The sequence below is a fragment of the Mandrillus leucophaeus genome, unplaced genomic scaffold, assembly GCF_000951045.1.
Source record: "Mandrillus leucophaeus isolate KB7577 unplaced genomic scaffold, Mleu.le_1.0 Scaffold577, whole genome shotgun sequence".
Taxonomy (NCBI): Eukaryota; Metazoa; Chordata; class Mammalia; order Primates; family Cercopithecidae; genus Mandrillus; species Mandrillus leucophaeus.
The window spans coordinates 33,468-44,837 of NW_012106219.1; the positions used below are offsets into that span (position 1 = coordinate 33,468).

The window sequence follows — 11,370 nt, forward strand, 5'->3', positions numbered from 1 at the left end:
TACATATTCCCAAGGGCATATACTTACAAAATGTATATGAAAATAGAACATTTAAAAACTCTCTAAAAACATGAGGCATCATCTTTTTTGATGATGGGAGTTAGGTTACAGAATCACTGCTTGTTTTAAGTTTGGGAGAACTATTTTCTTTCTTTTCGTTTTTTTTGAGATGGAGTCTTGCTCTGTCACCCAGGATGGAGTACAGTGGCGTGATCTTGGCTCACTGCAACCTCCGCCTCCCTGGTTCAAATGATTCTCCTGCCTCAGCCTCCTGAGTAGCTGGAATTACAGGTGTGCACCACCATGCCCAGCTAATTTTTGTATTTTTAGTAGAGACAGGGTTTCACCGTGTTGGCCAGGCTGGTCTGGAACTCCTGACCTCGTGATCTGCCCACCTCGGCCTTCCAAAGTGCTGGGATTACAGGCGTGAGCCACCGCACCTGGCCTATTTTCTTTTAAAGCCTGTTTACCTCCTTGAGCCACCATCCTGCAGAAATAATCTTATAATGGTGAGAAGCAAGGGATTTGTGTTGGAAAGCAACCCATGGAATGCTCAAACAGGATGCATAAGATTCTATACTCCTATTTCCAATCTACAGAAAAAAAAGAGGTGACATGCAATCATACTGTCAATCAGTATTATACCCTACTCAAACCTGGACTCATGCTTAGCTGCTTCTGTGATGTTCCTATTTCCAGACTCTCCTTCCGCAGCCCAACATTTTAAACTCTTATCACGGTACTTGGAGTTGCGGCAATTAAGAGATGTACATGGATTTTAAAAGCACTGAGTCGAGTGTGGTGTGGCTCTGTACCTTGTGAGGAAATGAATGGGAAACGGCCAGTGGAGCCCGGCCCAACCCGGGTGGGAAAAAAGGGAAAGGAGGTGGTGATGGCAGAGTTTTCGAATGCTATCATGGAGGAAACCTTGAAAAAGCAGGTGGCTGAGGCCTGGAGCTGTGGGACACCATTCAGCCACGAAACCATTGTCAGGGACATGGACCCCTTTCTTCACTGCGTGATCCCAAACTTCATCCAAAGCCGACTTCTTGGCAGGGCTTCAGAAGGAACTTATGAACTTAGATTTCCATGAAAACTATAATGATTTATGTAAGTTCCAACAGTCTGATGATTTGAAGAAGAGGGCCTCACATCTCTGCTTTAAGGAAAATTCTGTTTGAAGATTTCTGGTCCTGGCTTTCTGGTATTTCTAAAATTTACTGGGAACCAACCACTGATGTGTCCTGTGCTAAATATGAATTCACTGATGCCCTGCTGTGTCATGATGATGAGCTAGAAGGGCGCTGGATCGCCTTTATCCTGTACCTGGTTCTTTCCTGGGACAGGCACCTGGGGGGTACCCCGGACCTGTACAACACTGATGAACACTTTCAGCCGAAGGAGATTGTCAAGTCTCTTATCCCTTTATGGAACAAACTGGTTTTCTTTGAAGCATCTGCAGTGTCCTTTCACCAGGTGTCCGAAGTCCTGTCTGAAGTCACGTTTGTCTATCAGTGGCTGGTTTCATGGTCCATCGCTGACTAGGCCTCCCAACTACTTTGAACCCCCTCACACCTTGGAGCCCTCATACCCCACAAGATCATGAAATTTTGTATGATTGGATCAACCCTACTTATCTGGCCATGGATTACCAAGTTCAAACTCAAGAAGAGTCTGAAGAAAGTTCTAAAATTTTCCTGAAGAAATTTCTTAAGCCTGAGAAATTTGCAAAGGTCTGTGAGGCCTTGGTGAATGGAGATGTGGAATAGAGCAGCTGAGGTCCCCCTAACAAAAGGTTTTCTTGTTTTTTTTTTAATCTCAGCTCACTGCAAGCAGCATTTCCCCGGGTTCAAGCGATTCTCCCATCTCAGCCTCCCGAGTAGCTGGGATTACAGGCACCTGCCATCACGCCCGGCTAATTTTTCTATTTTAGCAGAGACAAGGTTTCACCATATTGACCAGGCTGGTCTTGAACTACTGACCTCAGGTGACCCGCCTACCTTGGCCTTCCAAAGTACTAGGATTATAGGCGTGAGCCACCGTGCCCAGCCAACAAAAGGCTTTATGAGAAAGCTGAGGAGAGGAAGCTTCCCGATATATTGAAGGAATGAATGAAGTTATTTTGCTCTGAGGCACTATTCTTGCTGCTCTCCAACTTCACAGGCCTGAAGCTTCACTTCCTGGCCCCTTCGGAAGATGAGATGGATGACAAAAAAGATGAAGCAGCAGCCTCTGCTGCTGATAGAACTGAGGAAGGGACTGGCCATAGCCCTCCTAAGTGAGAGAATAATCAGGCAGCCATGAGCATCAACGGCCAACAGAGCCACGACCAGACAGACCCAGAGTCAGAGGAAAATGAAACAAATAATGAATCAGGTGTTCCCACATGCCAAAGGGAACTGAGGCGTTGGAAGACTGGTCACCACACTTCTAATTCGTGACCATAGCAAGGCTGATTTTGCCCTAGACTTAATTCTCCACTGTGGCTGTGAAGGCTGGGAGCCAGAATATGGTGGTTTTACTTCTTACTTTGCCAAAGATGAAGATGAAGAGCTGCTAACGGTGAATCCAGAGAGCAATTCTTTGGCATTGGTCTACAGAGATAGAGACTGTGAAATTTGTCAAGCATATTAACCACTGAAGCCTGGAACAAAAGAAAACCTTCCCAAACACAACAGGTTTCTGGGACTTTTCATTTATCTATTATGAATGACAGCACTGGGCAAAGCTGAACAAAAACATGATCCTTCATCAATACTGGGAAGTCTGGAAGAGCTAAGCATGGAGTGAAGGAGAGCTACATGGTAGCTTGCCTGACAGTGTTCTTAAAACTGGTTGTCCTTTAATAGGACTCATAATGATTGTCCTCAACCTAGACGTTGAGCTTGAAGCTATGTACTTATCTTTTGATTAAAAAAAAAAAAAGTTGGCTTTATTTTAAACATTGAGTTCTCCTCTTTCCATACTGGCTTCTTCAGTGAATTTTTCAAGGATTTTTTTTTTTTTTTAATGGTGGTAAAATATTTATAACATAAAATTTACTAGCTCACCCATTAAAAAAGGGAAAAAAAAAAAGCACTGAGTGTCCGTCCCCAGGAGGAAGTCCTTGGGATGGGAATTTTAATGGGGGACGAGTGAGAGAATGTTGGATTTTCTGGTGGAAGGCAGACCCAGCAGTGCCACTAACAGGAAGGTTCTGGGCCTCTGGTAGTGGGCGAAAGAAGGTACTGGAAAATAGGGATGTGGGAAAGGCAAGGAGAGGGAGAGGTTACGGATCTTCTTCCCACTGGGAAGTTTACCTTAGACTCACTGTATTCTTTATATACAGAAAGGAAGTAAGATATTTCATGAGTTGGACAAAATCAAGTCACTAGGATAAAACTTCTAATTTCATTCTTTACTGGGCTTTATATAATAAATGTACATCCTCTCATGTTGATGAGTTGTATACTGTTGGGAAAAATGTTTTAAGCTCATTGGAAGAGGAGAGACCATAACATTTCATTTTCTTAAACAGGCAGCAAATAATGAATATATATGAATACAATAAACATATCTCAAAAAGAATGATACAACTTTTATTTTCCATGGATTTTAAAGATACTTTTGCTACATAGTTTAGGTATTTTTATGAGCTTTTTTTCATTTGTATGAAGTTCATTCAGCCTTATACAATTTTAAGGTGATATGTTTGGTAGTGTATCTATAATCTTTAAAAAGTTTAGAGTTTTTGGAATGTACAGTATATGAGGTAAAATCAAGATTACATTAAAAATTGTTTTCTCTTCTGCACTAATTTTGCAGTGAGGCTCAAATGGCAAGTATACTATTAAATGACATTTACTATCAAAAATAGGAGGTTCATTTGAATTACTATGAAAAACATAAGCCACTGTAACTTGACACAGTGGCACATTTTACCATTTTAGACATTCAACTATATATAAATCTCTGGGCTATTACACTCAGACTCATTTGTACTGCCAAATGTGGCACTTTAAAGAAGTTTCTAGAAAACAATCGCAATCACTGTTGTTTTGGGGGAAGGTTATCACCCTATACATAAGAGATTAAATTTAAATAAAATGTAAACATACAGTATATTATAGTGACAGGTCATTCTTACCACTTAGAAAGGCCAAGTTTATCCATTTCTTTTTTGAACAAGGGTTAATGTTTTTCTACAGCACAGATCATTTGACATAAAACTGTTACAATACATGCCCATTCTATTATAAAAGAAATTCTTCAGAGATCTTCAAAGCACAAAACATACGTTCTTTTTTCAAAGACTGACAGAAGTGCTTAATCACTAAAATGCCAACCTCAGCAACTAAAAATTAGTGATTTGCTATCCTAAAATTCAAATAATAAATTAAAAAAGCTAGTTACAGGTGTTTTACGGATAACAGATGTGCTAAAACAGGAATTGTAGATAGTTTCATTATAAACTGTATTATTACTGGCAGTCATTGACATCTAGGCAAGATGTACAATGTGATACTTGACAAAATTCAATCTGATCATCCAATAACTCACAAATGCAAGCTCACAAAACATTAATGAATTATGCAATTGCAAAGTGCTCTAATGCAACATTAACCACATGCAATCAACAATTTGGAACAGTATCCAAACAGACATTATACATTAAACGTTTAGTTTTTAAGAAAGAAAGCAGCTTGAAGTTTACTGGTGCAAATTAATTTTGTCTTCAGATTTGGTGTCCCAAACAAAAAGGTTAGGTTTGATTATGAATTCTGATGGTGGTGGCAGCAGTTATGGGAGAAGCAGCAAAAACTTTTGGGAGTTCTTCAAAATTAGCCTATACCCGACAGAGTGAGTGAATGTGTGTAATACATATTTCTACACTTGTTATGTGTATATGTGTACACTTGTTATATGCCATATATGTACATGTATACCCTTATACACGTACATATAGTTCAAAGGTTCACAAAATAGAAGCCAAATAGGTTTGAAATTCTATTTACTTTTATGATTACTTTCTAAAAAGTATTTAAAAGCACTCAGTTCTTTTCCATGTTCTCAAGACCCGAAGAGGTACTTTTTGAGTAAACATCAAAATATTTTTAGGCCAAGTAAACTGTCTGTGCTTTCTTTAAGTACTTATCTGTGAATTCATGAAAATATATTTATAATGAAGAACTCCACATTTATCAAAGAAGCTTTACTTCATGCATACTCTTTCATCCAGTTTTTGTTTCTAAGCCCCTCCAGTTACTCATCATAATCCCACTTACCAAATAATTAAGACAAATGAGGAGGTAGAAATATAGCACTAGATTGCTTTCACAGCATCAGACTTTAACATTTTATATAGCATGTTAGTGTAAATTCTACTCATTCTGATTTTTCACTTGGTAATAATCTTTAAAACAAAAAGATCAGGTTATCACTGTTACACTCATGCCGATTGGTCAAAATATCCATTCTAAATTGTTGCCTCTTAGAAAGTTTTTCTATAAGAAGGCATGTTAAAAAAAAAAAAAAAAAAAGAGCGAGGGAAAGAAAAAAAGAAGACCCACCCTAACAAAAAACCAAAATTGATATTTTTGTGGCTTGCATTCTAATAAAGTGCCAGCCTCTACCTAACAATATAAGCACTGAAAATGGCAAAAATGATGTGCTATAGTCTCAATGCCAGTGCTAAATGCCACTGTTTTTTATAAAAGCAATACAGAAATAATTTTAGTACATGACAAAATAAAATGTAATAGAGTTAAAAAATAAAGTTATATTTTCACTTGATTACAAAGTACTGAATGATAAAGGCAATCAAAATGGAAAAGAAAGCAAACAGCACAAGGATGACGGCAGCACACTGCTCGTCACTCAGTGCCCGTCGGGTCCTTGTGCTTTCCACAGTGTCTCTGTTGGTGCTGGCTGGTGGTTCAGTCCTCTGAGAGATGAAGAGCACTGTGGTGCTGTAGGGACCTACGAGATCCTGGTGTCCCAGAGAGTCTTGGCACTGGCGAATGGCACATACACGGAAGCGATATTCACAGTTCAGCTGAAGGCTGGAATACCGGAAGGAAGAGTCGGGACCTTTGTAAATCTGTTAATAAATTATTGGAAGGAAGAATTACGTGTGAAGGCTGGACAGAAAATGTGTTAAAACTGGCTAGTGTGAGAATTGTTTTTGATGTGAAAGCCAGTGAATGCCATTGATTTTATCTTTTAAATGACATGTTAAAAATACCTATCCATTAAAGTACTTATCTGTTTGTTGCATAGAGGCAAGAGAAATTTCAAAAGCGAGGATGTGAGATCTACCCTTATACGGTTCACAGATGAGTTAAGGAGTGCAGATGTGCCCCAGGGCAGCTAGAGAACAAGCAGAATCAGTTCTCAAGCATTTTCCTGCTTTTCTCAAATGTAAGAAGTCATTTTTTAATGAAATAATTCCATCAAAGAAGGGATAGTGTCTACTTTTGCTTCCCCCATTATGTCTTTATATAACTGATAAATTTCCATACAATTTCAAACATATCTGTTGAATGAAATGGCAAATGAATAAGGGGAGCTTTCTATAGGTGCCTATGGCAAATCACTGTATAAACTCCAGAGAGGGCAGATCACTTAGAATCAGAGAATAGGACCTCCTCTGCCATGCCTTACAAGGGAAATAAAAAGAATGAAATTCCACAGATTTTCAGGGGAGTGTGCTAGTAATTAACCCATTTATGCCAGAGGTTGCAATTTTTTTTTTTTTTTGGTGAAAAATCAGACCTTGGCAATAACCTTGATCAGTTGGATATAAATAACTACCACAAGCTTAGTGTTCCAATAATGGAACACTAGGCATAAATGGGTTAAGAAGATATATACTAGAACTGTTCACCCCTGGCATCCAAGGTCTGCTCCACCACTTCACACTCCAGATGTGATCTGAGACCAACTACCACAGGCATACTAGTAGTTAACATGTATGACAGTTATGAGGATGAAATGAACTAATGCTTGTTAAAGTACTTAGTGCAGTGCTCAGCATGCAATCACTGCTCAATCTGTAGGAGCTATCATTTCCAATAATGAGCAACCTCCGCCCCGCCACTCATTCTGTAATTGGGAAAAAGGCTCATAGGGTTAAATGACTTGTCAGTTGAGTTTCTCCAGCTAGTTGGTGGGCTACAAGTCAGATGAACCAACGCGTGGGGGCTTTCAAGTACTTTTAGCTGCCTCAATTGTACCTGTTATAAATCTAATTTTTTTACATATGGCTTTGCTCTCAAAGTAAAGTAAGACCTCTGTCTCATTTTTCTATCTCCAGAATCCAGCATATAGCAGGTACTTAATAAAAGGCCATTAAATTAGTGAATTATTGGCAATAAATAAAAATGTGGATGCTGATAACAATATATAAAGGAACTTATTGAAAGAAGCTTTTAAGAGAAATCTGAAAGAAAATGGTGACTATGCATTAGATCTAAGGATGCATAATGTTTCAGGGAGTAGAATGTAGAAATGATCCATGTTTGGGAGATGGTACAGGTTGGGTATTCCTTATATGAAATGCTTGGAACCAGAAGCATTTCAATTTTTTTGATTTGGAATAGTTGCATATTTCCTAGTTGAGCATTCCAAACCTAAAAATCTGAAATTGGAGCATTTCCTTTGAGTGTCATGTCGATCCTCAAAAAGTTTCAGATTTTGGGTGGAACATTTTGAATTTTGGACTTTATTTGGGATGCTTCAACCTATAAAAGGATTCACTTAAAACAGAATGTTGTATGAGAAAGTAGTATAAAATTGTATACATACACTGAAGTAAATTTAGTAAAAATTAAAAATATGTATTTGTCTTATGGATATAATGGATGATTTTTGTCTTTATATTTTCCATGTGTCTTCATATACCATTCCATGAACCTGGCAGTATTAGGTTAAGAAAGAAAAACCTCAACAAATGGCATGAGGGTGATAAATGAAGAGATCTGGTACAGACAGGAAGAATACATTAATTACACTAGTTGGAAATTTAGGTTAATTTAAAAGGGACCACTGTAGGTGTGTGACATTAAAACAGTGTTTATGGAATCCTAATCATGAGGCTGTGTGAAGGACTGAAGGGAGCTGAGTAGGACAGGGATTCTTGATCTATATGTAAAAGTGATGAGGCCCTGATGTAGTTTTATGGATTTAGAAACAACTTCTGATTAAGAGTTGATAGGAAAAAAAAATTCATCTAAGAATTTACAGCTTGGAGACCAAGATGATATTGGTGTCCATGACACTGATGAAGTAAAGATGTTGGAGAGGAGATATTGGGAGGGAAGATGATGGGATCAAGTATTCAATTTTGTATTTCAGATGTGGGAAGACATCTAAGCAGGAAGAGACATAGTTGGCTGTAGATACAGGACCAAAGAAAACAGATTAACTTGCTCAAGCTAATTTCAGATGGTTTATACACCCAAGAAAAGTCATTCAAACAAGCCTCAAGCTTATCCATAAACTACTCAAATGTGGAGTCCCTATTTCCTTTAAACGTGTAATATAATTATATTTTCTTTAATATTAATTTTGCTTCCTCCTTAGAAGGAAACCTACTTATCTGTAAATTACATTTCAAATCTAATTATCATGTCAATTTACAGATGGTTTAATAAAGAAAAACAATTGCATGCCAGATTTAATCTGACTCTTTGGATCTTTTGTAATTTCAGTTAAGATATTACACAGAGTAGTTACAACAGCACAATACTGGAATAAAACAAATGAATAATCATTTTTTTTTTAGTGGAAGAGGAAAATATAAGACACAATGAAAACAACCCAGCTTAAAAGCCCTCAAAATTAAGAAGGTTACAGCAAAAAGGGAAAATCAGATGAAATGTATAGCTATTTAATTAGTCTTTGGAGTGGTATAAAAGCTCATTCTTTATAAAAGTTGTAACAAACATTGGCAACTCTCCACTCTATCTGACTGCTATTCTTGCTTTACCAGAAAGCTATCTTTGAAACCTCTTGGCTAGGAAGGTGACACTTCCTCTAGGATTCCATTATAACTTCATGCCTAATGTCATATTTATGGCACTGCATTATGACTATTATTAATACTATTATTGTAAAAGCCTCCTTATTAGTCTTTCTAGTTCTGCCCTTGTCCTACTGTAGTTTTGACACTATAGTCAAAACAACCTTGTGTCTGATCACATGAATACCCTTGTCAAAATCCTCCAGTGTCTTCTCATTTCACGTGGAGTAAAAGCCACAGTATGGCCTATTACGCCCTACATCACTCCATACCACCTACAGGCCCCTTAGGATTAACTACCCGACCTTATCCACTCTTCCCTTTGCTCTCTCTATCCCAGTCATACTGACTCCTTTATGTTCATCAGATTTAATAGGCATGTTCCTGCCTCAGCACATCTTCTTGGAACACTCTTTTTCCCCATAGTCATCTCCTTTGGGCCATGCTGAAATGTCAGCTGAGTGCCCCAAATGAAATAAGACTCAGTGCCCTCCCCCTCCACTACTCCCTATTTCTTTTATCCAATATTGTTTTTTCTCCATTGCACTTATATCTGACAATATACTGTCATGTTCATTTGCTTATAGTGTCTTCTTTTCCACCAGAATATAAGTAAGCTCCATGGAGGCAAGGGACTTTTTGTTCAGTGCTGTATCCTGAGTGCCTGGCACAGAGTTCAATGAATACTTATTAGATAAATAAATAATCTGTTCAAGTGTAGTTCATACTGAAAAGATTTGGAATCTTGAGATCTCTGGAATATAATATATACTGAATACATGTTTATGAATTAGAAAGGTAAAGGTGGCCAAATCTTACATTGAAAATACATAAAAATTAAAAAAAGGTAAACATATGCATCCACAAATTAATATCTTGTTACATACCTGTTTGAATTCTGAATCTTTTCCTAACATAACTTGAAGACTGTAAATAACTGGATCACCTTTCATTGGTTGTAAACACTCCCATGTAATTTCACAAATGTGATCATTTACTTTCTCTATTTTGGGTGCTGTAGGAAACAAATATAAATAAAATCTGTTCCACTTGATTTTTAATTTGGTACATCATGCAGACACTTGTTTTAATAAAAATCAACAAATATTTAAAATCCACTTATAAACTTGAAATAAGTATCAGTGAATTTTTGAAATTTGCATCCAAAGAGGTTAAAATCAGCACTCTTGTATTCTAAGATATGGGATCTCACTCTGTCACCCAGAGTGGAGACAGTGGTGCAATCATAGCTCACTGCAGCCTCAGCCTCCTGTGCAGCTACATATACAGGCACATGCTACCATCCCCAGCTAATTCAAAATTTCTTTTGTAGAGAGGCAGGTCTCACTATGCTGCCCAGGCTGGTCTCAATACTCCTGGCCTTAAGTGAGCCTCCCCCTGCAGTCTCCCAAAGCACTGGGCTTACAGGTGTGAGCCACTGTGCTCTGCTTATAGTCAGCACTCTTCTTAAAGCTAAGAGACACTGACCTTGATGAGCAAACAGAAAAAAGACTCAGTGAAACTCTCAATATTATTAGAAAGACTATTCAAGAAGAGTTCTGCTTCTTCTGTTTAAGTACATGATCAGGATATGGTTCTAGAAGTCTCTGTGATTAGTCTTCAGAGCAATTAACTATAAGACTTTTCAGCTAAAAATAGAGTGCAGCCCTTGCCAGAGTCACTTTAAAATAAGAACCCCTCTAAAAGTAAAAGATAAATGTATATACAAATGTGTGTAAATATGTGTACATGTGTGTGTAAAATTGACTGAAAAACCCACATTAATGAAGAATTTGTTTTGCTTAACAGATGACCAGGCTTTCCTTCTGAAATCTAAATGAATGTAATATCAACAAGTCAAAATGTTTAAACCATCAGAGTTTATAATTTTTTTTCTTTAAGCCAATGGCCTACCTATTCCATTTAGTATTTTTATGTTACATTATTAAAAACATCAGTGACAAAAGCCAGTACTTGTCTGAATATGAACGTGCCAGATAAAACAGCTTTTATTATTGAGTGGAACCCTCAGTAGAGTTGGGCTTGCCTATATGATTTTGTATAACCGGTGGACATATACTGGATGCTAAATTTTAATATTAGTAAACAAAGCATTTAGGAAAATACATTAAAAAGTAATTATTGGCCCGGCACGGTGGCTGACGCCTGTAATCCCAGCACTTTGGGAGGCCGAGGCAGGCAGATGATGAGGTGAGATTGAGACCATCCTGGCTAAGACGATGAAACCCCATCTCTACTAAAAATACAAAAAATTAGCCGGGCATGGTGGCTCACGCCTGTAGTCGCAGCTACTCGGGAGGCTGAGGCAGGCGAATGGCGTGAACCCGGGAGGCGGAGGTTGCAGTGAG

General features: G+C 38.0%; 1 protein-coding gene and 1 pseudogene across 3 annotated transcripts in view; one reads left to right on the forward strand and one right to left on the reverse strand.

Moving 5' to 3' along the window:
* Positions 1 to 811: 811 nt before the first annotated feature.
* LOC105552833 lies at positions 812 to 2,713 on the forward strand (annotated as a pseudogene).
* A 658-nt stretch (positions 2,714 to 3,371) lies between these two features.
* Positions 3,372 to 11,370, reverse strand: part of FNDC3A (fibronectin type III domain containing 3A) — a 227,413-nt gene continuing 219,414 nt past the window's right edge. For all 3 annotated transcript variants that reach the window (XM_011998601.1, XM_011998603.1, XM_011998604.1), the window contains 2 exons: positions 9,889 to 10,016; positions 3,372 to 6,079 (listed from right to left, as the gene is read on the reverse strand). In XM_011998601.1, coding sequence (XP_011853991.1) covers positions 5,765 to 6,079; positions 9,889 to 10,016 — 443 coding nt within the window. In that variant the 3' untranslated portion in view covers positions 3,372 to 5,764. The remainder of the gene's footprint in view (positions 6,080 to 9,888; positions 10,017 to 11,370) is intronic.